We start from the raw sequence: 28,000 nt of genomic DNA, 5'->3' as shown, positions 1-28,000 counted from the left end.
CTTTTAAAAATATAATCCCATTGGTTATCACAAGGGTAGATTGAACAACTCATGGAGCAAAGCACCACAATAAAAACTAATTGAGACATTCCTGGGAAAAGAAAGAGCTGCTGGCATCTTATTCCTTTACCCCCAGTGCTGCTCTGGACAGGTGAGGAAACAGGTGATGGACCAAAATTCATATTTGGGAAGTTCAATAATTTGTTAGCTGTAGTTGGATTGAGCCTTAGCCAAAGATTTATCTAGGAACATCACCTTTAAAGTCCAAAGGAAAAGCTGCTAATGGTTCCAAGCAAAATGAAGAGAAATGCCCCTCCCTCTCTGACGTGTAACTGAGTGATAGGTCCAGATCTTTTTTGGCTTTGCCTTCTTTAAGAAAATCCAAGGAACATCTTGCTGAGCTGCTCAGAGTTAAAAAGGTACAATGCCTGAAAAAAACTAAATTTCTTTTCCTGTTTTCTTTTCTCTTTGCTCATGGGGGCCTGGCTTCCATGGGAATCCAAGGTCCATTGGCTCCTCAGACCTCACTCTATAGAATTTATCTCAATTTTGAGGAACCCACCCCACAGCATGGCAGGGTGACATTTCCCTCCTTCCAACCTATCCGTGTCTGGAGGAGAGATGATGGAGAAGAAGGTCAGGAAGGATGGAAGATTCCAACTCTGCCCTCACTGGAATTCTAACAGCCTGCAAACTCCACCAAAACTACACCTGATGGAAAGTTTCGAGTTTCCCTCTGAATCCCTTGTCTTTGGGCTCAAATGTGCATTGGAATTTCAGACTGAATTTAAAATAAAAAAACAACAAACAGCAAAGCAGTGAGAGCAGTGGCCTTACCCAAGAGGGAAGCTTTAAGCCACCAGCTTCAAGAAAATCATGATTCCCCACGAGTTCTAATTCCTCACTCAGAAACACTTGCAAGTAGGACTTGGGGATTCCAGCCACAGAGTCACAGAATGGCTGGAGTTGGAAGGGAGCCCTGGAGATCATCCAATCACTCTGCCAAGGTAGGATCACCTGGAGCAGGTGGCACAGGAACACATCCAGGTGGGTTTGGAAAGTCTCCAGGGAGGGAACTCCACACTCTCCCTGGGCAGCTGTTCCAGTGCTCTGCCACCCTCAGTGTAAAGAAGTTCTTTCTCATGTTGAGGTGGAACTTCTTGTGGTTTGTTTTATGGCCACAGCTCCTCATCCTGTCACTGCAAAGAGTCTGGCACCATGCTCTGACACCCCTTGGAGGTATTTATACGGGTTATTGAGATGCTCCCTCAGTCTTCTCCAGACTGAACAGACCCTCAGTCTCTCCCCATAATGGAGGGGAACTTCTAAATATGAGCAGCTTCATACTCAAGTAAATGTAGATTAGATTCATTTTTAACCTACAAGATGAGTTACACTTTTGGTAGACTTTATTAACAGTTCTGGAAGGATGAGTCATGCCACAAAGTTTTGTTATGTGTATCAGTACTGTTTGTTGCACTATCTCTTGGCTATTCAGTTTAAAAACTTTCCATGAGTAGCTGGGAAAAAAATATGTCATTTATTGCCTTATTTTAGTGCTGTTTTACTAGAAACTTGCACAGCATTAGCTGTACCTGTACAGGGAAACTCAAGCAGCACCAACCCACAGGTGACAGATGTGTCACCCTGGATTAAAAATGTTTCTGTTGGGCTCATTTATTCTAGAAAAGAGAAGGGAGTCAAATACACCCCAAACAATCCCCCAGTTTGCACATAAAGGCTTTACCTAATGTTTTGAGGGCAGAACCCTGCACTAATCACAGCCTTGGCTGCAAATTGCAGAGAGCTGGCTCAGTGCGTTGAGTCACTCGCACGGCACCCGGGCTGCTGACAGTCATCTGAACATCTCCTCCAGCCAGCACAGAGAGGCAAGACACCCCCAGAAAGTGATTCAGCCTGTCCTGACATCCGTGTGTGGGACAGGGAGGGGTTGACTCATGCTCCCAAGGTGTCTGACTCCATCCCTTGCCAGGGGAGCGGCAGTCAGGCGGGATGAGTCCCCCCCGTGCAGAACAGCTCATTGTCTCTTCATCTGCACCAGGATCTGAGGGAGGCAGTGAACGATCTCTGGGCATTCTGACATTTTTCTGCTGTTAAAAGTTCACAAGTCCTGTGTTGAATGTGAATTTTGGTGATGAGCAGGATCTGGACCTGGGTGTAAGGGGGGAGATCTGTAGGTGGGTGTCAGCAGGAACCAGGCAGTAATGTAAAGACTTTTACATCACTCTTACTTCTTGCTGTGTTGCCACAGAAATTATTCCCTGGCTATTTCACAAAGACCTAAATGACACAGCACTTTTGACCACAAGTTTCCCATTCCCAGCTTTCCCTTAGCCCATGACACCTTCACACAATTTACAATTCCCACAGACTATGGGATAAACCATCCCTGTTTTCCCTCCCACCTTCTCCAGAACTTATTTCTAAGCAACTGTAGAGATGTCTTCAATTATAACTGAAACAAAAAGTCCTGAAAAGTTGGATCACACGGGCAGTAATTTTTTATTTTGATTCTGACTCTTGCACGTGGTAACTGAGGCACCTTGGTGGAGCACGAGTAGCTTCAAGGTTTGTTTACCAAAGGGATGAGCTTGGGTAAACACTGAAGTCACTTCAAAAAAAGCCCACTCCCATTCTTCCCACTCTGTTCTGAGTCTTGGGAGTGGAATATCCCCACCATGCACAATCACATCTCTGTAGGCATTCTCCAGCCAGCAGCAATCAGCTCTGTGGGGCTGATTCCTTGTGGCTGCAGCTCTGTATCCCACACAGATCCCATAACCTGCCCACCACGAGCCAGACTGGCACACACTGGGATTCTCTACCCTAGGAAGACATCAGTGACACACAGGCCATCAGCACCATCGAGGAGTCAAGTCTTGAGTGACACAGCACAAGGAATAACCCCCCAAATTCCTTTAGGAAAGAACCCTGGAGTCCTGGCAGTGAGACATCTCACCCACATCCAGGGGAGGCAGAGCTCTGTAATGTCCCATTTGACAGGTGAAGCACCAAGATTTGAAGGATTCACCCAAGATCTCATACAAAATCCAAGCCAAAGCAGGGAATAGTTCTCCTCCATGTCACAGTGTGCTTGACAAGACATTTCAGATTCAGCTCCTGCTGTAGAGACTGCCCCAGGGTGTCCGTGGTTAAATGATGTCTCTTTGCTCAAAGGAGGATCAAAGCTTGGTGCAACCATCACAGGTGGGAATCCAGCAATGTTTGAGATGCTTTAGGATATTCCAGACTGCCAGGTGGAGCTGGCAGGTGTGACAAACTTGCAGGCAGAGGACAAGAACATTTCTGAACTGGGAGCTGGATTGAAGGAAGGCACTCAGGGCATTTCAAATGACACCAGCTGAGAAAAAAAATTCTGCCATTCTCAGGGGAGCTCACGATCCCCCTTCAATGATAAACTCATGGCATAGAGGCTGTGCAACAGGAAATGGCACAGAGAGATGAGAAAGCAGTGGGAAATAAGGCAGGTGTATAAAAGTTAAATTTCTGAGAATGTCAGACTAAAGAATAGATTCTCTGAGAAAGGGAAACAAGAGCTGTTGCTTTGGATCATGAAAACATGAGTGGACTTGAGTACAATGCAGACAGTGATCTGATACCAGAGGAGAGGAGCCTGGACACTCAGAGTTCAAGGGAAAGTGCTGAAGCTCACAGGAACACCCTGAATTTCATCCTGGTTTGGTTTTCCTCCTTTGGTTGCTACCCATGGTCCAGAAAAAGAAAAGGTCATCTCAGATTTGTAAAAAGGCTCTTTGGAAAAAAACCCCATTCACATGAAAGAATCAAAGCAATGACTCCCCTGAAATTTCCATGGCTGCTTTTAAAGCCTAGGAACAAAAACAGTGCAGGGAAAGCTGTCCCTGTCTATCTGGTCTATTGAGGGTTTTACAACCAGTCTGATAGAAAAAACCACACACACACACACACAAATGAATATTTAAAATGAGCACTACACCCATTTTGTCCTTACTCAGTGCTGTCCAGCTGAAGAGAGAGGATTTTCACTAGGGGTAGGCACAGTTTTCATCACAAACCCAGCTGCCCATAATTTGGATGCAGCTGCTGTAGCACATTCCCTGAGTATTTCTCGTGGTGCCTGTCCCTTTAACATTGAAAACCATGCCTAACCAGTGCTCTATTTCTTTTTTTTGACATTAATTCTCCTTAAGACTCTGCTAAAACAAAATGGGAAGATACCAACATTTCTCCCGGGTGAGCGGGATGGCGAATATTGAGCGTGACACAACAGCTGCCCTCAGCCCCTGTGCAGAGGCACAATTGCTGAATGCCAAGTGCCACATTTCAGCTCATCCCCATCCCTCTCTGCCTGCTCAGGCCCCTGTGCTGGGAACCCTGTTATCCTGTTTTCCCCTTTGGGTGGCATGCTCCTCCCTGAAGCTCAGCAGAAGACAAGGAGCAGGCTTTCATTTTGATGCATGCAGAGTGAAAATGCATTTATGCACAAAAGGGATCAAGCCAGATCCTGCTTTTGTAACAACAGGGCCTGGAAGTCACTCTCTCTTATTTTTTAATCTGATTTAATTTGTTTGTGTCAGAGTAAAAGGGGTCAGAATCAGACCCCAGGTCTGATTTTCATCATTTCCTGATGGATTTTGATGCTTGATGTTTCTTTATTCTTCCCCATCAGAGAAGGGAATGACTTGTATCTTTTTTCCCTTTATTTTCCCTCTTTATTTGTCTCTTTGAACAAGGAAAAATATGGAACACTGCCAGTATATAAATAGTAAAGGGCTGCACAGACCATTTTGCCATTCATTTTCCTCACTGGGTTTCAGGACACTTCCTCAAACACTTTTTCCAGTGTAGCACCAGTCCAGGAGGCAGATGAGAACTATTCCACCTACTGTGAACATGGTGCAAAAGTCTGACCCAGGAATGGCCTCCTCACATTTATGTGACACCTCTGTGCTCTGCTAAGAGCAGGAATCACACTCCAGGTCTTGCAGGAAACTGGGAAGGGATTTCACATCAGTGTCCTGTCCTTTGCTCTTTTCTCATGGAAAATATCTTGATTTCATCAGGCAAGGGGTGAGTTTCACATCCTCAGCACCTGCTCCCTTGCTATGGAGATCCTCTGGGATCTTCCTCCCAGGGTATCACATCCCCATTGTCCAGGATCCAGCTCACCTGGACACAGCATCACCATTCCATAAGAAACAGAAAACTGCTGATGGCTGGGAAAGGCAGGACACTCCTTTCAGGGACAGATTTCCAAGCAGGTGTGGATAACAAGAAAGTCCTCTACTACCAAATCCCACTGGAATCCCACACCAGGCTGGTGTGGAGGTTCTGTACAGGATATTCCATGTCCAAGCTGGCACAAGGAGAGCTCTTCCACGTCAGACCAGAGGCTCTGAGAAAATCCATGCCAAGGCAACTCCACAAAACCTCCCTCACATGGAGAGCTGCCCTCCCACCCTCCAGTTAAAGGAGGCTCATGTCCTCAAATTCAGCTTCCTAAATCCTTTCCCTTTTGCTAAATCAGATGTCCTTGGTGCCCCTAGAAAAGCTGAATAGTTCCTCCCCCAGCCCATCCCTCAGCCCTGCCTTGAGGAAGCACCCACAGCTCACCAGGGATTGTTTCCTTCCCTCCCCTTCCATCCTGCTCCTTTCAGCTGTCCCTTGTCCCTGCTGCAGGAGGAGGTGACCAGCCACACTCGTCTGATCTGTGCTCTCACTGTCTCTGCTGCTTCTGTCGTGTCTCCTCCTATCCATGTCCCCTGTGAGCTCCAAACATCTCCAGCCCTGCAGCCAAGGATTCCTGCATCTCCTCCTGGATGCAAGCCAGAGACTGATCCTGCTGCAGGAGGCACGAGCACCCCAGGCCAAGCAGGGATGGGATAATCCACCCTCTGCTTGGGATTGTCCTCAAACAACCTCAGTGAAGTGTCAGTCTGCTGTTCCAAATTCTGGCCACCGCATCAGGATTGGCAAAGCTTCCCCTCTGTTCTGAAACCCTCTGTGTGGATATGCTCTGTCAGAGTTTATTCCACCCCAGGAATGCTGTCTGAGACACGGGATGAGGTGTCTGGAAATGCCTCTCCATTGACTCTTGCTGAATCATGGAATGGTTTGAAAGGGAAAGGTCCTTAAAGCTCATCTCATTCCAGCCCCCTGCCATGGATGGAGACACCTTCCACTCTCCCAGGCTGCTCAGATCCCATCCAGCCCGGCCCTGAGCACTTCCAGGCATTCAAACTGAATTCCAGAGTTCAGACTTCTGAAAAAACCAAAGAAGAGCACGGTGAGATGAACAGTAGGTACCATCCACCAGTTCAGAGGGGAGCACTGAGTCTCAGCAAGGTGAAGAGAGGAGAAAGGAGGATTGCTGAAACCTTTTCCTGGCTCCAGAATAACCCACAGTGGCTCCTGCAGAGCAGAAGCTGAAAGAACATGATGTGGGCATGTTCAAGTGACACACCACCATTCATTTATACCACTGAAAGTAGGTATAAAAGTAGGAAAAACAAGCCCCCAACACCCTGAGGGTGCACGATCAGTCAGAGGACATCCTAGAACAGCCAGAGGTACCAACATCCTCAAGTGAGAAAGACAACATCCCTCTGCTACATCACTGAGTCTCAACAGGCCTCATCAGCATGAAAATCCGATTTTTGCTCCCCACAACAGCCTTGTCCCTTTCCCAGGATGCTGGCTGCAGGTATCTCAGGTTTCACCTATTTATGTAGGGAAAGAAGCTGCTGACACCTGTTCCAGAGCTGGAACATTTCTGGCAGCACTGAGGGGAAATCTGTATAAACAAACAAGCCTCAACTCACTTGGCTGAGTGGGGTCTGATCCTGTGGGGTGAATTGTCACCACAGACTGGCTCATAAAAACCAGCAGAGAGGACAAGGACACATGGGAAGAGAACCTGGTGGTGGTATCTGAGCCCCAAATGAGAAACAGGATTTTTTGTTGACCCTGAGCCCAGCTGGCAGACTCTGCCATGCCCATCCTGTTAAAATCCCTCAGGAGGTGTATCCAATCTGCCCAATGGGAATGGTTCCTGGACTGTGTGAATTTGTTTTCTCATGCCTGGGAGAGCTTCGGGAAAAGGCTGGCAGGAAAAACTCTACCAGAGACTAATTTAGCACAACCACTTGAGTGCCAGTGCTTGAGCTCCAGCACTGTTTGTGTTACAGGTACAGACAAAATCTGATCACAGTCCTCTGTTTATCACAACCATGGTCATATAATCCTTTTCATCATGTTAAAAATGATGTGGAAGAGCTTTGGCTCAGCTCCTCAATGCCTGGAGATGAAGCTTCTCATATTATCAGATTTGCCAGGCTGGGCAGAGTAAATGAGTGCAGGTGGCTGCTGGGTCTGGAGAGCTCTGGGGAGCCCAGGCATGGCAGGTAAAGTGAAATACAGATGTGGGGACAGCTTTCTGTCAGAAAAAAAAAATTATTTTAGCAGGACAGGGTAATCCTTCCAGGAATCTGGTCTCTGCTATGCTCCCAAAATCATGCCTCAGGAAAATGTGCATTGCTAGAGCTAGAGACAAATCCTGAAAAACTTCTGAATAACTCCACCCAGCCACTAAAGCCTCTGATGGGACTCCAGTGGCAGAGTTCAAGGAAATGACAACACACAAACTCACTTTTCAAGGGGAACAATGCATGGCAGGTGTCTGAGAATTCCATTCAGGAATTTGGAGTGAGTTTGGTGATTTGAGTCTAAAGAAGCTGGAGGCAAACAAGGAACAGAGAGACACACACAGTCTTACTTTTGTAATTCCTGTTGGTGTGGCATAAATGATACAGAAGTATTTATAACACAACACTATTTAGTTTGAAATGGCTCTTCTGTTCTGAAGCTTCCCTTAAATATTAAGAAAATGGAATGGAGAGAATTCGATGATTTTGTTTCAGCAAAAGCAGATTTTTTTTCTCACTGAAAGAACCCCCACTTCAGCAGATGTTACTTTGAGGGTGTTCATGCAGAACAGTTCTTTCCTTTGTGATTTTTGGAATCAGAATTCCTGTTAATCTTACTGATGGTGTTTTCAGACTCAGTGTGGGGCTGCATGAATGGTGCCTCCAATCAGAAGAGCTGCTGTTATCACTTAAATTGGGGTTCATGTGGACCAGTAACCCACATTGCAGCAGCAAGGACTCAAAAGCCCAAATGCCCAAGCTCTCCTTTTCCCAGTGCATCCTCTGGGGATCATGAATCCCACAAATCCCTGACTCAGGTGGGCAGGGATGGCACTGAAACTGATAGAGAAACTCAGAACCAACAACTCTGTGCATCTTCTAACGACCCCCAGGCATGAAGGAGAGATTGTCTGCTCTGAGCTTGGTCTAAATCCCTCCAGGCACCAACCACCTGGGTTAATTCTGCGTTAGAAATGTGCTGGGAAAGCAGCAGCCAGGATTTCCCGGGCACAGATTAGCTTGTTTGGAAATAGAGCATGAGAGCTGCTCTTCGTGTCTATTTTTGTCCAAAGCTGCATGAATTGCCACTCTTTTCAGGCTGAGGTGCCCTCTGCACAGTCATCACTGTAATTATAAAGACTTTGGAGTTAAATCCCCGTTAATCTGGAGCCTTTAAGTGCTGTCTCAGAATGGAAGTGGAAAGGAGCCCCACCTGAGCCCCTGGAAGGGAACAGCCACAGATGAGAGGATGTGAAGCTCCTCGAGACACCCCAAGGGGTTTCACTGGAAATGCTCCACCAGGGTGTTCAGACAACACCTCCAGCAAGGATTTAACTCTGTGCAAGCAGAGAAAATCCCTTTTTGTAGGCAGTGTTAGGAGGCAGGGCAGTCACACAAACCTGGCCTCACCTGGCAGGAGCACAACCATCTCCAGAAACTTCCATTGCTATTTCCTGACTTCATTTTTGTCCCTTTGCTAATTAAAATAGTGTTTCTAGAACAACAGGCACAAAAAAACCCCACACCAAATGTGGTTACTTCAACTGGTAAGAATAAGATGGCAAAATCCAAGACAGGTTATTCTTGGAGGAAAAATCACATTTTGCATTCAACAGCTGGTTCTTTCTGAGGGGCACTTTAGTTACAACTTCTAGTGGCTAATTCTTTGTTGAGACTTTAAAGTGTATCAAATCCAGCAGAGCTGCTTCCAGTTTGAATCCTGAAATTACCAGAAGGAGCCTCGTACACTGAAATTTTTCAGAACTTATGATATTTGAACTCTACTATTAGGAACCCTTAGAAGAGAAACACATTTTGAGGAACTACTGGAATGCACTGAAATGATGAAAAAAAAACCCCTTTTGCTAAGAAAAACAACACATGGCTCCATTTAGCATAAAATCTTTTCCCATTTCTATGTTCTGAGTAGGGATGGTTGGCACAAAACAACATGTAGAATATTTGTGCATTTTAATACTGCAATCTGACATCTCTTACAGCACCTCTATCCTGCCACTCCTTTTATTTTCTGTTTTAACTCAGATGAGGACTGCAGCCATTGGCAAAGATGCAAACCTGCCTACCACCAGTGGAAAGGATGTTGTAATCCTGCAAATGGGGGCTCAGATATTCTGAAAAAGAGGGGAGCAGCACCTCAGTGCTGGAAAGGAAAGCCCAAGAAGTTCTGCTGTCTGCTTTGGAGAGCAACCACGAGAATCCCTTTTTCCTTAGCACAGATCTGGACCCTGTGCCCAGAAATCAGCAGCTAAGCCAAGCCTAATCCTGTTGACTGCTAAATTCTGTCCCAGCCTCCAAAACAGGGTGGCCCAGAGTGCTTGGTGGGAATTGTTCTTGCCATCACCCAAGCCAAGCATGGGAATTGTTTGGGTTGGTGTTGGCTGCCGGGAGCTCAAAATGTGCCAAGGGCTGTGCTGATAATTGAAGCAGAGGATGAACGAGATCTGGTGGCTGTGCTCACGTCCTGATGTGTTTTGGTTCATCAGCAGGCATGAAACCCCACAGACTTGTCCCCTGCCAGGGCTTTGTGAGGGAAATTTCTGCTAAAACACAGCTCCAAGGGCTGCTCCTTGGAGATGAGACAACACCAGAGCAATACTTCCAAGGGAGCAAACAGGGATCCTGCAAACCTCCTTTCCTAGATGGTCTGGACAGAGAAATCCTGCAGCAATCAGGGAAATAACTTTTCTGGGAATGATTTTGGGAAAGAGGAAGGGACCCAGTTCAGATCACACTCCAAAGGAAGAGATCTGCATGCAGAGCAGTGCCAGCAGGGCACACTTTGTGACCTTGGTTATAAACATAATGGTTTATAAACCTCAGATGTTGGGCAGGGCCTTTGGTGGAAATGCCTCAGCATCACCCAGCAGAGGGGATTGGTCTCTGGAGAGGAAGGAGCATCTCAGCATTCCTGGAGAGTACACAGGGCTGGCACCAGTGAGGAGAGTCTGGCAGAGCGTTCCTGTGAGGGGGAGTGACAGAGTGGCAAAATCGGATGTGGTGCAGCTGGTGCTGCCTCAGTGGGGTGCTGAAGGCACCAGGGACACTGATTTCCAAGGATAACAGCAGGAAATTATTATTTTTCCTCTGCTTCCCATATTTTGTACACTCTGTACACCTGTGGTCAGAACTTGGTGTCCACTCATTAAGTCCTGCTCATCCTGGATCATCTCCTGGGTCTTCTTGCCTTTTGCAAACATTTTTGGGACCTTGATGTGCATCAGACAGGGGCTCCTGTGCCTGCTGGCTGTGCCTCTGTGACCCATGTATGAAGATATGGATGTTCTGAGAGCATGAGGTTGGTCCAATGCCAACAAAGGACAAAAGTCATTTCAGGAGATTTCTACTGACTCAGTAATTTTGCTGCACACCCAGACTCAGAACTGCCACCCCAAGCTAAGCATTGCAAACAATTAATAATTTCTGAAGTGAGAGAATTCTTTCCTTCAAAACTCAACCAATTTGAGTGGCATCAACCTGAACTGCTCCACCTCCATCAGAGGTACAAGCACAGAGCAGTCCTTGCCCATCAGGGCATCTTTTCCATGTTTGTTGGTTTTTTATGTGCTCTCCTTGATGCCTGACAAAAATCCTGCGCTAGAGCAACCTGAAGCTAAATAGAACAGAATTCCCATGTATTTCACTAACCAACAGCACCTTTTCCTATGCTCTGATACCAAACTCCCCAGAAAGCCTGCAGCATGGAATAACCCAAAAAAAGAAAAAAAAAAGAGTCTGAATTTCCAGCCTGTAATCTGCTTGACAAGAAAACCCAAACTTCTCTGCATGTCTCATTCTCGTGGCTGGCCCCCAGCTCCTGGGAACAGCATGAGCTAATGCTGGTGTAGTGCTGTGATGATGTAACCCCTTCCCAGTGATTACCACAGTCTGACAAAGCCTAAAATTGGCAGCACTGGCCGTGTGCCAGCGCTGTCCCGTGAATGGTGACTCATCTCTGCTGGCTGAGCCGTGTCCTGTGTGTGATGGCGACACGTGGTACGGAACAGACGGGCTTTGATCAGCGCTCCAAAAATAAGAGACATGGCAAGGTGGTGCACAGAGGAGCTGCAGGTGGGGATGGGTGAAGGCATGACGTATCTCCTTGGGTTGGCTCCAAATCCCATTGGGGAAAAAAAAAAAAAAATGGGAAAAAAAAGCGAAAAAAAGCTCCTGGATCGCACGGCGCTGGGACAATACGGATGGTGATGGGACAAGCTGTCCCATGCCAGCGTGCCTGAGGCTTGGCCTGCTCTCAGCATGCCAGAGCAAGGCGTCCTCAGAGCCACTGCCAACTGTGGAGATGGCTTTTTGATGCTGCTGGGAATTGGCCAGGCCCCAGCGGCTCGTTTCCAGCAGGGCACCAAATTGCTCCCTCCCATCCGGCTTTGGTGGGAAGCAGGGAAGGCAGGAACAGAGCCATATGCCCCAGCCTGGCACAGCTCTGCAGTCATATGAGTGGCCTCCCAGGCGAGCTGTGATGAGTTCAGAGCTATCTGGGCCTCCTTGGGCTGCTGGGTGAACTTTTAAAGGGAAAATGTGGTGGAGTCATGTTGGGGGGAATGGAACAGGAAAACATTATGAATATGATTGCCTGGCAAAAGATTTCGAGAGTATGGAAACTATAAGTGAGATTGAAATGAAAGCCATCTTTGAGATACCAAACCTTAGTTACTAAATAACTAGAAAACAATAGGATGGCCAGCTGAAAGTAAATCTCCTTTTGAATGAACAATTCCCTCTGCTTGCAGACAGTCCAAAGGTCAGAGAAGACCCTGCTGGCGTGGCAGAAGGGTCCAGAGAGGAGTTTTTAGGGTTTAAAGAGTAACACAGCATGGTAATGTAATGATTCTTATAGCCTGTATGCAAATGCTATAGGATTTGTATCTTGTATTAGATGGGTTAGTGAAAATTAGAATATTCAACATAGAAGATTTATTGTATTGTAACGGGAGCCTCGCTCTCTGAGCTCTTTCTCTTACCTCTCTCTCAGCTCTTTCTTTTACCCCTTACTCTATTACTTTTTACTTTCTCACTGCCCTGCTCTGAGCTGTGGCTGCAGCTCCAGGCAGGGCCCTCTTTACCCTTTGCAATAAACCACAAGTGCCAAGACCTGGCTTTAGAGATCTCTCCCTCTGTCCTGGCCATCCTGCCCACCGCTGACTCCTACAGAGCCAGGACAAATTTTCAGGGCAGATCATCCCAGATCATCCCAGCAAACACAAGAATGGTGGGGTCCATTTCCCACATGGCAATGAGCAATTGCTCCCCTGCTTGTGCCTCTTCTGTCGCAGCAAACCGGGTGATGGATGTCTCCCACTTCATGAGGAAAAAAAAGGAAAAAAAAGAATATCTGCCTTTGGGCAAAGTTTTAGCATCTCTTCCTCCTCAGGACCTGAATCAAAGCCCAGGGTGTGGCTCTGGTAGATCTTGTGCCCACCCCATCTCCTGTTGCTGAGGACTTTATAAGACAAAGACTTCTTTAGTGAAGTTGTCTTGGTGGATCTTAGGAAAAATGCACCAGTCAAGAAGAGGATTTCTGCTTTCCCACACAGAATCTGTAAATACCATGTTGAATTTTGCACTGATCCCCATGGCATCTGCTGCCTGTGTAGAACAAAACCTGGTTTATTTATGAGGTTATGGCTCTCTGCATAAATGGGGACAATTTTGTGTTGTGGGTTTGGGGGTTTGGATTCCTGTTTGAAAATTGTTGGACACCTCTTTAGCCTGCATGAAGGGTCCTGCACTAACTTTCAGTGCTCCTGCAAGTGGAGAAAAGGAGGAAATTTCAAATCTCATGTGTCTTTTTTCCACTTTCACTGGAGACCTGGGGATTTTAGTCTCCTCATTTTTGTTCAGACCAGTGCTGATGTCACTTGGAAATCACATTTTTGAACACCTACAGGCTGAAGGTCCCTTTCTAACTCAGTTAACCCATTGAGCCTGCTAAACTAAGTGACAAGGAAAATCATCTTCAGTTTGCCCCCGCAAAAAGGGATCATGAATGGTCCCCAGACATGGTAAAAATTAGGAACAACATGATAAAAAAAAAATAGGATTTTGCTCAGGAAGGGACAAGATGATTTACAAACTCCACCAGGAGAACTCTGCAGCCAGCACACATCTGTAACTGAGGTGTCTGAAATTTTAATTTTAAATTTCCATTTTAATGCCTAATTTGTATCACTCTGCTTAAAGAAAACCCCACATGTCAATGTTGCTTTTCCTCAAACACATGAGCAGCTTCAGCCTGCTTTTGAGGGCTGTGCCGAGTGCAAACACCTCCCCAAATCCTGGAGATTCCAGCAGGACTTTGCAAAAGGAAGGCTTAGGCTGCAGATCTCTTTCAGGTCAGCTGTAGGGCCATCGAGGAGGTGGACACAGCATCTGTGGAGAGATGTGGCTTTTTTTGGAGGGAGAGATCTGAAAGTGCAGCCTCATGCAGGCAGAAATCTTTGTGTAAAGAACTCAGGACGCTGGGGCTTCTGCTAAATCTCATTAAGCTTTAAAGATGTTTAAAAAAAATAATAAAAATTAAGTGGAAGCAAACCTCCTTAAGAGGAGATTTATGCCAGAAAAACTGCAATCCCTCTCACCTCCCTGCCTGCCTAGAGGCTGGGTGTCTCCTTTAAGCTGGTTTGATCAGCACCTCTGTGGGGTGCAGGGGGTTAAGGATGGTTTGTTCTGCAAGGAGTGAGGTGGATTATCTGCTGGGAGTGATTATGGAATGAAGATCTGGGTTGCTGAGCTTTTTCTGTTGTTAATGTTGTGCTTTCCCCTGCAAATACGTGATTTAGATCAGGGGAAGTCCTCTGGCCACTGTTGCCCAGGAGTCTGAGAGATGGACACCCTTTTCTCCTCTCCTTTCCTCCTCTCCTGAAGCTCAGACAGTCAGGGTGGCTGAGGGACAATGCTGCAGCCTCTCCAGCATCCCTGACCCTCATGGCAGGTCTGAGTGCATCAGATTCCCTGGAGAAAGGTGCTGCTGGAGGCTGAGCATCTCATCCCACCTCCCTCAGCTGCTCTGCACATCAGCTGTTCCATGTGCTGGATCCATCCTTTATCCCTCAGCTTCTCCTGGCTCTGTTTTGGGCCCACCCAGCTGTGGTTGTGGCAGATGAATCCTTCACACAGGACCAACACCAGCTCCTTCCATGTGGATATTCAGGAGCTGATGCTGCTCCATCTGCTGCACCAAGCAAAGAATTCCAGCTCAGGCTCTCAACATTCACCTTCCACTGCCCACCTGATGGAAGTTCATGGAGTTCTTACCCCTTTCCTCTCAGGGCTCTTTTCTGTTGTTCCTCAGACAAGGGCAGCTGGGCTGGGGTCTGCTCTGCCTTGTGCTGGGGGTGTGATGAAGGAATGAATCCTGACCCTCAGGAAATACCAGGGCTCTCATCCCAAGCTGGGTCTTGACCTCAAATTCCAGCTCCAGCACTTCTGCTGCTGGACACTGTCACTTTTGGGTGAAACTGCTCCATTCTTTGGGTGCTGACACACATCCCACCCAACCCTCTCACACCTGGTCAGATTGCAAGGCATGATGAGGTTTTTCTTTCTCCCATCCATCCAATAGACTGAAACTCAGGAAATTAGGCTGGTTGTATCCCTTTCTACTCATCCTTCCAAGATCAGCCCTTTCCACCACCATGCTGTGTGGCAGAAATTCTTTGGAGGAGATGCTCTGGGTCTGAGTGAAGACCTCCAGTGTTCACTCTTCTTTCCTCAACAGCTCTCTCAACACAGGAATTAGGAGACAAAAGCAAACCCTCGTGATAGCCATTCCAATAACTCCCTTTCTAAAGCTCCTTAAATAGAAGCTGACCTATTTGGGGAAAAGTGGAGCCTGGGCTTGGCATTGCAATCTAGAGAGCAGGGAGGGCTGGGGCTTGGAGGAGGGATGTGAGCCACAGGAAATGCTGAACTGACCTTGTCTGGCACTAAATGAATCCACGAGGGTCTGTGGGGAATGTGTGGAAGCAGCTGGAGTCTGGACACACCAGCAGGGGCTGTAACTGTGTTTTAAGCCCTTCCCTGGGTTTTTCCCGGTGTGCATCCCTCAGGGATGCAGGGATGCTGTCCCTGTTTAAAGGCAGAACTGGCCCCTTCCTGTGACGAGCCACGCTCCCACAGCCTCGATGAGCCGGGAGAGACTCGATTGGATTTTTAAACACCCTGCCTTCCTGACAGCATCCACCTCCCTTCGCTTTTTTTTGCCTGCTTCAAGCGACAACCTTTGATGCTCCCTTTCGCATCGGCTCCTCTCAGCATTTAATTCGCTTTTCTATAATTACGGGAGGAAGAAGAAGAGGAGGAAGAGGAAAAGAGAAGCACTGAGAGGGCATGGAGGAGCTTTTAGGAAACCTCACAGTGGAGTGGAGGAGCGCTGAGCTCATCCATCAGCGCCCGCATCCCCGGCACGGGCGGCGAGGGATGCGCGGAGGGATGCAGGGAGGGATGCGGGGAGGGATGCGGGGAGGGATGCAGGGAGGGATGCAGGGAGGGATGCACGGAGGGATGCAGGGAGGGATGCAGGGAGGGATGCAGGGAGGGATGCGCTGGGGACCCGGCGAGCTCGGCTGCTGGAGCGTGGCGAGCAAAGAGCCCTCCGGGGCTCGGGGAGGCAGGAGGGGACGTGTTCTGCCTTGGAAGAGAGCGCAGCCGGCTCTGCGAGCTGCAGGAGGAACTGCGAAAGGAAGGGAGGGGGATGCTGGAAAAAAAAAAAAAAAAGATGCAGCTCCTTCAGTGGATTAGGCAAAGTGGGAAAGTGGAAGAGGCACGGATTTGAAAGCCTTGGAGGGATTATTCTCCCGTGTTGTGTAGCACAGCAGAGGGCAACAAACTTCACCTGGAGAGCCCAGCAATGTGCAGAGCGCCCTGGCAAACCTGCTGGGCTGTGATCTCTGCGTTTTCTGTCGGGTTAACAACGCTGGAAGCAGCAGGAAAAGGGGGCTGGCAAATGTGAGCCGTTCTAGCAGGAGTTGTGGAAAGGCATATTCATCATGTCAGCACTTTGGAGGCCTGGAGAGCTCGTGATGAGAGGTTTCAAGAAAAGACTGCATAAATAGGAGGAGGAAGGCTTCTATAAACAACTGTGATGGACATGCTGGAAATACAGAGAAAAGGGAGAGTGGCTGGCCTTCCTTGATGCTGTAGATAGTGGTGACCTTGGCAAAACCACCAAAATTTAACCCCAAAGCAAATTCCAATTTCGGTTCCCACCGCAGCTCCAAAATCTCCTCAGAAATGACAGGCCCCAACCAGGCTCTCTTTGGGAAGCTGAATGTCACCCTTGGTGAAAGAATAACCCAACAGCTTCACTGTTGGTCCTTGGGAAGGATGATTGTCCCTCAGGCTGGTCACCCCCAGGCTGCCAGCACGGCCATGGGCTGGGAGAGCTGCTGGTGCCAGGGCTGGGACAGGGCCACGTCCCTCTCAGCAGGGACAGATGCCCCATCTCAGCACATCACAGCAGGGGCAGGCACCAGAATTGGCAAAATACTCCCTGTGGTGGCTTCCAAGCCTTGTCTGATCTGTCTGCCTTTGCAATTAAACCTTTACTACATCCCTGTCCCTCCACTGCCTCCCCCTTCTCTTTTCCTGGGCTTGGTGAGAACCATGGTACCAATAACTGGGCACTGATCAGAATTAGTTGTTGAAAAACCCCTCATTTTTCACACTTAACACCATCAAAGCATTGAACCATTTATCCTCACAACACAAACTCAAATCTGGCCAGTTTTATCCCCCTACTTATGCAAGGAGGGAAACTGAGGCAGGGCATGATCGTGTTCACCCAATGCCAAGCAACAAACGCACAAAGTGCCACAGCAGCAGAGCCTGCCTCCTCCTGACACCACCATCATTCCTTTAGGGCATGGAAGAGCTGAATCCCATCCTTTCCTTGACACTGACTTGTTTTTTTCTCTCCTCAGAGGAACGAGCAGAGATTTTACCCAGCGAACGCCAGCAGAGCTTTGTCCCAAAGCGAGCAACACATCCATCATCAGCTGGGATCAGAGGGGAGAGGGGGGAGCCACTTACATGGTAATGTTTCTGCACGGTTCTTTTGGATCATTATGCAGAGCTGTAGCACCAGTTGAGGGGCGCTCTCGAGGAAGGTTTCCAGGAGGCGCAGCATGTTTACGTCTGCATATTCGTACATCATAGCCCAGTAGAAACGCCGCTGGTGTTCCTTCCGCCTCTGGCTCTGGATCCCCAGGTACATGGTTCGGATATACCTGCAGGGAACAGGAGGGAAAAGCTGCCAGTGAGGTGCTGGAGTGCAGCAGGATCTGTTTGTGGGGGATGGGGAGACATTGGGGTTTGCAGGTCGGTGTGCTAGGAAACCAGAATTGTGATAGGTTAAGAGTGCTGGTCTGAGTTTGTGTCTCAGCTTGTTGAGAAGATTCTATATAAGAACATGCATTGGAAAGAGCTGAGTTTTTTTTACCATTTGCTTTTTACCATTTGCCATTTGCCATTGTTTTTTTTGCTATTGCTTTGCTTTGCTCTCTCACCACCATCATCAACACCCAAGTAGAAGATGGGAGCTGCCCCAGCAACATCAGCTTCCAGGACCTGAACAAGAGCAGCTTCTGCTTCTATTTGGGACTTTATACTAGAACTTTAACATCTGTGACTGTGCTTTTGAGACTTTTGAGACCTTTGCAATAAACAGCTTTACAGCAGCTATTAGCTGCTTTGCTCATTTAAGATAACCCAACAACGCTGGTGCCTGAGGGCTAACCTCACATGAGAAGGATTTTAGAATCTGACTAAAATGTTGGAAAAGATTTCCAAGATCATCAAGCCCAACCTTATGCTGGGTACCACCCTGAGAAGAAGACCATAGGATGAAGTGCATTTGGTGTTGCAAGGGTGGGAAAACTTTACTGGTCCAACCCAAACATGAGGGGATTAGGAAATGCTTTTGAAGCACAAGGAAACAACTCCCTTGTCTAATTTTCATCACAAGAAAAGAACCTACGTGAAAAATACTGGTCCTAACACTTGGAAGTAGTTGGCAGACCATCTAAACCCCTTCTCTCACAGACACCAGAGCTCAAGAAATGTTTGGACCACGCTCTCAGGCTCATTGTGGGATTCTTGAAGTTGTCCAGGAATTGGAATTTGGTCTCTTGCAGCTCAGAATATTCTGTGATTCTATGATTTGGCCCTATTTCATCATAGATGGAGCAGTGAGACACTGCCTTCACATGCAGCAGATGTGACCCACAGATGTGAAAGGCCACAGATTGTCACTGGTCAGAGTGACAGCTTTGAGACTTGGGGCAATGTTGGGGTGGAAGGAGGTGTCTCATGCATGGACAGGCACAGCTCCACCATTGCCTCTGCCTCAGGACTCGTGGCATTTAAGAAAACACCCCTAACAGGGTCCTGTCTAATGCAAAATCCCAGAATGGTTTGGGTTGGAAGGGACCTTAAAGATCTTGTTCCAAACCTCTGCCATGGCAGGGACACCTTCCACTATCCCAGGCTGCTCCAAGCCCTGTCCAGCCTGGTTCTAGGGATTGACAACCTAATACTGGGTTTTCCTCCTGCTGTAACCTCGTTTGGGATGGGAACCATTTCACCTAGAGCTGACCCTAGAGCCAGTCAATTGTTGGAAATGTCTGGGGCTGCTCATCCACCCCAGCCCCCAGTGGGATGAACCTTCTGGAGGCTCTGGGAGGGGCTCACAGCACAGGCTGGGGTTTGGCCAAAAGGATTAGATCATCCCTGCCAGGAGGGGAGGACGTGAGCCCAGACAGCCCCTGGATGTGGGAATTACACCCAGGGATGGGAGCTGGGACAGCTCTGCCCTTTACCCAGCATCTTGTCCTTCCTGCCCGCTCGCAGCTGCCTGGCACAGGAGGCGAAAAATCCCGAAAGAGGACTGCAAGGACACACACACACAAAAAAAAAAAAAAAAAAAAATTAAAAAAAAAGACGCAAGAAAGCCACCAGATGGGGCTCGACACTCGAGCAAATGTTACAGCAGTCGCTACGACACTGGTGACACTGGTGTGACACCCACAGCATCCCGAGTGGGGTGGGAATGGATTTCCCAACATGCCAAAATCCATCACCTGCACTTGGCGTTTCCATGGAGCGCCCCAGCCCCAGGAGCTGCAGCATCCCAAATTCCCTTCACCCAGCAATTAAATAAATGCATTTTAGCTGGAAAGGCAAAGTCAGGGAGGGTGCTGTGGCTCAAGCCACACTGCAATGGTTTTTATAATGTCAGTGACACAGTCCCATCACCATCACCTCTGCCAAATCCCACCAAATCTGTCCTCTACTCCTGGATGGTTTCCCCTTCCCCAGAAGTTCCCATTCCTGCTGGAACACAAAAACTGAACTCCTCTTTGGAAGGTTAAACCTCTCATTTCTCATCACCTCAGCCATGCACAAGAAGAATCTGTTGGTTTTCACCCTGCAGCAGTCTTTTACCTGTTTGCACATAGTTGCCATGTAAACCTTTCATTTCTCCAGATTAAAAAAAAATCACACTTCCATAGAACCATAGAATTATGAAGGTTTGAAAACACCTCCAAGATCATCGAGTTCAACCATTCCCCCAGCACTGCCAAGCCCCATGTCCCCAAGTGCCACATCCACATGGTTTTTATGTCCCTGCAGAAATGAGGGCTCCACCACCTCCCTGACCAGCCACTCCCAATGCCTGATATTCCTTCCCCTGAAGGAATTCTTCCTGATGTCCAACCTGAACTTTCCCTGGTGCAACTTCCTCTCATCCTGCCCCTTGTTCCCTGACAGCAGAGCCCAAAATCCCCCCCCAGCTGCCCCTCCTGTCAACAATGCAAGAAGATCCTCCATGAACCTCCTTTTCTCCAGAAAAATTTTATTTCAGTGCCTTCTCACAGTTCACATTTCCTACACCTCTACTTTTCCACGCTGCTGTTCCCAACAGCTGTCTCCAGTTCTGGGTTGTTTTCAAGACCATCTTTTCTTTTCCCAGCCCTCCAGGTTGGCTGAACCAAACAGCAACAATGACATTGGGCTGCTCAAAAAGAATAAGAGGGAATTATCAGAAGGGACAAAATGTCCTGCAATGATTTCTCCTGGATCTCTGGGTTTAGGATGAATCTCTAGGGATTCACCACCATCCACAGTTTAAGCATAGTTTTGTCTTACTGGCCACAGAAAGAGGATATGACACCAATCCATGGGGGTGGAATGCATGGAAAAAATATTGAAATACAGTAATTTCACGATTATAAACTGCACATTACAATACAGGGTGTGATAAAAGGTATCTGTTCTATCACCATCTGTTGAGGGTGAGGGCAGTGATCCTGATCTCCACGGGAGATATTCTGCTAATGGGCCATCCATTGAAACCAGGCAGGGCAGTGTTCTTTATCTTTTCACAACCCATCCTTCCTCCAGCCAGTCATTTTCTGCTCATGGCCATTGAGTCCCACTGTGGCACTGATAAAATTACTGCATCCCATTGGGAGTTGCTCCAGCCAGGGGGAAGAGCCCAACATTTCTCACCAAGATAAAAACAGAGGGTTTGGGACACTAAGGGAGCCCCTTTCTCCACTGGACTCCAGAGGAAAACCGGATTTCTCCACATCCCCACTGGAGCTCCGGAGGGAAACTGCACCTTGTACAGGAGCACTGCTCCAGCTGAGCCACATCTGTCACTGCAGGAGGATGCAGCCACCATGGAATGGGACTGCTGCCAACACCCTGCCTGACGGGTGTCAGGTTGTACTCTGACTGTGTCAGGGTTTGGGGTTTGTGCTTTGTAGTGCTGTATTTCTATTTTAATTTCCCTAGTAAAGAACTGTTATTCCTATTCCCATATCTTTGCCTGAGAGCCCCTTGATTTCAAAATTATAATAATTTGGAGGGAGGGGGTTTCCATTCTCCATTTCAAAGAGAAGCTCCTGCCTTTCTCAGCAGACACCTGTCCTCCAAACTAAAAGAGTAACTTTTTGTTCTTTGTCCATATATAAGCCACACCTGATTATAAGCCGCACTTTGGGTTCAGACCAAAATTTTAGTCAAAATGGTGCAGCTTATAATCTTGAAATTACTGTACATGGATTGACAGTGTCTCCATCAGTGGCAATGGCACAAACCCCAAGCTGTCCCTGAGTGCTGAGCCCACAGCCTTTGGCAAAGGTCGCCTGCATTGCCCCTCTCCATGGATGGGGAAACTGGGTCAGAGAGCACCAAAAAGGTGCTGAGAGGTTTCTGAAATCAAACCCCAGATGTTTTAGTGCTGTGCCCTGCCTCTAAACACCCCATGAGAGGAGCACAGCCCTACCTGCTGCTGCTCCCCTATCCAGGGTGCACATCATTCCTTCACAGCACAAAAGCCAACCCTGCCCAATCTGACCCCAAAGGACAATTCTGTCCCTGTCCCATGGGACTGCCACCTCAGGAACCCCTTGGAAAATGCGAGTAAAGCAGCTCCAAGGACCATTTGCAGCTGGAAGTAAATTAACTTCCTTTTTTTTAAATTATTTTTTTCTCTTCATTCCATGACAAAATATCGTGCTCTGTCTTCAGCATCCTTCAGACCCAAATCTGGCAAAGAGAGGAAAGGAATGACTAAGATCCCATTCCTTCAGTGGATTGTGAGAATAACTGGGAAAAGCAATATTTGCACCTTGAGGGCTTTCAGCAAGTAATAAATACCTACTTAATTAATCAACATCAAATTTCACCAGCTCCAACACTGACCATTCTTAACCTTATTTCCAAACACCAATGCACAGAACTGGTGTAAACAGTTTTATTCCAGTTCATCTGTTTCCTTGTGGTATTTTATTTACTTCTTTGAGGGTCTTTCCAACCTTTCTTAACACTGTTTAAGTGTAGACAACTTAAGAAGAATGAAGAAAAAAAATAATCAATGTCATTTCACCTGAAATTCGTTGTTCTCGGTCAAGCTGGTGGCAAACAGGCTTCTATAATTAGACTTTTAAATCCATATTCAGGCCTGATCTTCAATCTTTAGCAACATGATGCTTCCTCTTATGTCAGAGAAAACCATTCACTACTCCATGCTGTTGAAAATCAGGCTAATTTATTTTTTTAAGAGCTTAATTTTGGATACAGAAGCCTAACTTTGGATTTTTTTCTAATTTTTTTTTTCTGGAACACTGGCTATTTTTAAATACGAGTGTGTGTATTTGTGTGTATTTTTAGTTCTAAGTCTCATCACAGCTTCAAGAGATAGAACTAATTTGGGGTTGGGAGGGGGATTGGGGTGAATTTTTTTAAATTTTTTAATTTTTTTCAGTGCACAGAGGATTGGCTGTCCCCTCCCTCCTGGCAGGGCTCCCAGGATTCCTGTTGGTACAATCACCCTCATGCTTATTTACTACGTATGTCACAGCAGCACACGGACTGCTGGGGTCAAAGCCACTGCTGTCCCTGCTCCAAAATGCCTTTTTAAGGAGCCAAATCCACCAAATGTGGCCAAATAACCTTTGGGAAGAGCTGCAGGAGCCCACCAGGAGGAAAAAGAGCTGCAAAACCACAACCCACCCTGATCTCAGTGGGAAATGGCAGGGGATGGATGCTGGAGGCTGAGGCTCAGGTTTTGTGCTGTGAAATGAAGCCCTTGGCCAGCTGGCAAGGCTCAGCTCCACGTCCATCTAGTTGGCCAAAATTTCCAGGGGTTGTGTTGACAATTGTACAGGGTGAACTCCTGCAGGGTGTTGGCACGGTTGGATTTACAGAGGTGGCTCCCAGGAAATGTAGGGGGATGACTCTGGCAAGGGGCTGTGGATGTGTGAAAGGGTCATGGGAGCCCAGAAAGGCACATCAGGACACACCCTGGGCTGTGCTTTGGGGACAGAAGGGTCCTGGTGGCCTGTCCCACACAGCCACCAGCTGAGCAACAGCAGGAATCTCAGGGTGTCACTTTTCCTGGGGCCAAGACACAAGAAATGAACTCTCTCATCCTCCAAAACCAGGAAACTTCCTCCTTTTTCAGCACTGGGAATGATTCCTGGCCTTTGTAGGTTACTGAAACCTGCACAGGTTGTGGTGACTCGGGAGAGTCTGAATATATCTGGATCATTCTAATTATTATATTCAGATTTTGGCATGGAATCACAGAATATCCTGCACTGAGAGGGACTCACAGGGATCACTTAGTCCAACCCTTGACCCTGTACAGGGTGTGGTGAAGCTGCAGTGCCCATGAACAGGGCTTGAAATGACCTGGTTTATTAGTGCAGGTGCATGGAAAATGGATTTTTCTCGTGCCCAGCCTTCTGTTGGGGTGGAGTGCTGGAGAGACAGCTCTGATGCTGTGGTAGCCAAAACACTGGGGTGTTACCAACACCTTCCCAGCTCCAAATGCAAAGCACAGCAGTGTGGGGGCTGCTGTGGGGAAAACAAACTCCGTCTCAGCCAGACCCAACCACAGAATCACACAATCTCTGAGGCTGGAAAATATCTCTGAGATCAAGTCCAACAAGCAACCCAGCAGTTCAACACTAAACAAATGCCATATCCACACTTCTTGAACACTTCCAGGGATGGTGCCACGGTATGGCACAGCCTGTCCCTATCCCTGAGAGCAGATCCTGACCCCCCTGGCTGTCCCCTCCTGTCAGGGAGTTGTGCAGAGCCACAAGGTCCCCCCTGAGCCTCCTTTTCTCCAGGCTGAGCCCCTTTCCCAGCTCCCTCAGCCCCTCCTGGTGCTCCATCTCTGGACACACTCCAACCCCTCAATGTCCCTCTGTCAGGAGGGTCCCAGAGCTGTCCCCAGCACTGGAGGTGTCCCAGCAGTCACTGTTGCTGAATATTCCAGCCAGGAAACCCTTGGATATTCCATCCACCTGTCACTGGTTCGTGTTCAGAAATGTCCTGGAATGTGGTTGTGACCTTGGTGACGTGACAGCAGCACCCATGATACGGATGGGCCCCATCCCATGGCACCAACCTTCTCCCTGGTGCTCCCTCCCGGAGGAGAGGGTGGGAATGGGGGTGTCTGTCTTGGGTTCCAATACAGAGTGTGATAAAAAGTATCTGTTCTATCACCATCTGTTGAGGGTGGGGGCAGTGATCCTGATCTCCACGGGAGATATTCTGCTAATGGGCATCCATTGAAACCAGGCAGGGCATTGTTCTTTATCTTTTCACAGCCCATCCTTCCTCCAGCCAGTCATTTTCTGCTCATGGCCATTGAGTCCCACTGTGGCACTGATAAAATTACTGCATCCCATTGGGAGTTGCTCCAGCCAGGGGGAAGAGCCCAACATTTCTTACCAAGATAAAAACAGAGGTTTTGGGACACTAAGGGAGCCCCTTTCTCCACTGGACTCCAGAGGAAAACCGGATTTCTCCACATCACCACTGGAGCTCCAGAGGGAAACTGCACCTTGTACAGGAGCACTGCTCCAGCTGAGCCACATCTGTCACTGCAGGAGGATGCAGCCACCATGGAATGGGACTGCTGCCAACACCCTGCCTGACGGGTGTCAGGCTGTACTCTGACTGTGTCAGGGTTTGGAGTTTGTTCCTTTGTAGTGCTGTATTTCTATTTTAATTTCCCTAGTAAAGAACTGTTATTCCTAATTCCCATATCTTTGCCTGAGAGCCCCTTGATTTCAAAATTATAATAATTTGGAGGGAGGGGGTTTCCATTCTCCATTTCAAAGAGAAGCTCCTGCCTTTCTCAGCAGACACCTGTCCTCCAAACCAGGACAGTGTCTTTCACCCTCCTGCCACCTCGTCCTCGTGCACTGGAGGTTCCCAGATCCAAACCCCTCTGCTGGGAGGGGACAAACGAGGGCATGTGCAACTGCTGGGCTGGAAGGCTGGGAGCAGAGGCTGCCTGAGCATCCCCTTACGACGAGGTGACGTGAGGCCAGATCTCAGCTGGAGCGAGCTGGCATCCACAGGGCTCTGGCAATTTACACCAGCTGCGGCTTTGGCCCGCTTTTTTAATTTTAATGAATTATTTTCATTCTAGCTGATATAAAAGGAATGGGAGACGCAAAGCTGGAGCAACAGGGGAGCAGGAAAGTGAAACGCTGTCTATTAAAAAATCAAACTCAAACCTAGAGTTGCCATTACCATTAACGTGCTCAGTATCAACATTTGTTGGTTGTTTTCTTTGTTATGATGTCACATGCCAGTGATGAGGATTCACAGATGGATTATTTTTGTTCCTAGTTCAAGTTTCAAAATAGGAATTGCAGGGTCCCATCCTGATATACCACAGCTTTTTCTGGCTTCAAACTCCTCCAGAACGAGGGGTTTCATCCAAACTGTCTCTAGGGAGTTGTTCTGGTCTGGCCTGAGCCTTGAGGGGTGTGCAGGATTTATTTTCACCACTGCTGGTTGGGTTGGGTCAAAACCACGCTGAACTGGGAAAGATCACTTTCCACCTCAAAATCAAGAAAGTGATCCTTATTTCTGCACAAACTCTAATCCTCACAGGTCCTCCTGACCACACAAACCTAAATAATAATTTTGATGACCTCCATCAGGGCCCTGATGTTCAGAGCTGGGGTTCTTGGTGCTTTCTGACAACTTTGGGGGGTTTCTTTGTACGGTTTTTACCTAAAAAATGAATAAAACACAGCAAAAAGTGTGTTCATCAAGGGTTTCAGTCCTTCTGCCTTGCAGTTGTTGATCTAAGTCTTATCTACTTGTTTCTACCAACTCCTATTAAGGAGTTACTAATTTATATTGAGAACTCTCACTTTTTACCAAATGCACAACTGAAATTTGTATTTGAAGCAGTGATTGTCTCAGACCTCTGCTGCACAGGAGAAACTGTTACAACTTCATATTCTAAGCCATTCTGAAGCTGTTTTAAAGTACAGATGGCTTTACTACACACCAACCTCAAAAGATGCAATGGATTTATAAAACTTAGGTTGGGAAGGATCATATTGTGGAATCACAGAGGAATTCAGGCTGGAAGGAGATTTTAGAGGTTTGTGAAGACTGAGGCTCCCATCCAAGTGGGGATAACTTGGAAATTAGAGAAGGTTGGTCATGGTCTGGTGCAGGTGAGTTTTGAAAATCTCCAAGGATGGAGATTCCACAGCCCCTCTGGACAAACAATTCCAGCATTTAATCCCAGTCCCTGCAGAATCATGGAATTATTCAGCTTGGAAAAAACTCTTTGAGTTCAACCATCAACACAACATTATGGGTGTGACCAAGCCATGCCCTCAAGTGCCACATCCACACGTATTTTGAACATTCCCAGGGATGGTGAAATTATTTCCAGCCCAAAATCACTTCCACTGCTTGAAGAAAGTTTACAAATCAGCCCCTCCTTGAAAAGAGTCAATTCCATCGAATAGTTAGCGAGGGGTAATAAAATCATGACCCTGTAGTATTTTTAGGATCTGGTTCCAATAGTTTTCGTATTTGCAGTCTGATTTAACTCCTGGCTGATAATCTGGGGGATCTGATACACAAAACAGGGCTCTGTGATTGATTATTCCTGAGCAATAATCAATTCCTGAATCTCCAAGCTGAAATTATTGTTTTAGTGGCACTGCCAGGAGAAGGGGACATAAACCTACAGCCCCTCCTCTGGGGCAGCACTCCTGGTCTTGGTTCAAATCCCTTTTTCCTGCTGGTTTAAGTGGGTATTTGGGACTGTGAGAGCACAGGCAGGGCTGCAGGTGTGATTTCATCCTGCTGACACACACTGGGGTCACAATGTCCAGCAGCTGCACAGGCCAGGAAAGTGGGGCAAGGGCATCACTGCAGATAAAACTCCAGAGGCCAAAGGTGCAGGAGCTGCTCGTGTTGCTCCATCTGGGGGATGCTTCTGTGATTTGTCTCTAGGACTGCTCTCCCTCCCCAGCTGCAGAGTAATTTTCTGTGATTCACAGGTTGAAAGATCACAGCCAGAAGAAGAGAAAAAAATCATAAGGACGTGCTAGCCCTAAACAGCCCCACTTTTTGGCACTGATCTGTCAATCCTTCCCCAGTCTGGCTGTTACTGAACTAGCCTTGCTTGGCCAGAGCCTGTCCAGTGTTTCTTTATTTGCAAAAATAGCCATGAATGTGTTACTGACATATTCACCACAACCCCGATTTTGGGAGTAGCCAGGCAGCCTCTCCTTGCTGCATCCCCATGGCTCAGGGGTTCCCCTGAACATCCAGGTCGCAGAATCCCCATTTCCAGGTCTCTGCTCAGTAAATCAATACAGAATCAAAGAGCAGCTTTGTGGCATTGTTTGGAGCCAGGTTCCTAGAAATCATGTTTGTGTTTTCATTTGCTAATTATTTAGCAAGAATACAAACCCCAAGACCTCTCCAGCACCACGACATGAATGCCCTTTTTAAAATTATTTCAACATGAGAACCATCTCCACGCTGATGAAGGAGGAGGCAGAGCAGCGGGGGCTGCTGGAGAGGGTATCCAAGTGATGGGTGCTGCAGAGACTTGTCACAGCATCTATCACACGTGGGAGGGTCCTAGCACCGAGCCAAATGCTCTCTTTAATCACAGATTCATCCCCAAGTTAGCTATGAATCCTTAAAGCCCAGTCCCTTCCCTA

General features: G+C 47.6%; 1 protein-coding gene across 1 annotated transcript in view; it reads right to left on the bottom strand.

Annotated features, from left to right (window-relative positions):
* Positions 1-28,000, bottom strand: part of XKR6 (XK related 6) — a 163,720-nt gene that overhangs the window by 3,139 nt on the left and 132,581 nt on the right. Inside the window, exon 2 of the mRNA XM_033056155.1 lies at positions 17,511-17,707. Coding sequence (XP_032912046.1) covers positions 17,511-17,707 — 197 coding nt within the window. The remainder of the gene's footprint in view (positions 1-17,510; positions 17,708-28,000) is intronic.

Source organism: Catharus ustulatus, chromosome 3, assembly GCF_009819885.2.
Source record: "Catharus ustulatus isolate bCatUst1 chromosome 3, bCatUst1.pri.v2, whole genome shotgun sequence".
Classification (NCBI taxonomy): Eukaryota; Metazoa; Chordata; class Aves; order Passeriformes; family Turdidae; genus Catharus; species Catharus ustulatus.
The sequence above is the reverse complement of the archived record's forward strand: the minus strand, read 5'-3'. Positions and strand labels throughout refer to the sequence as shown.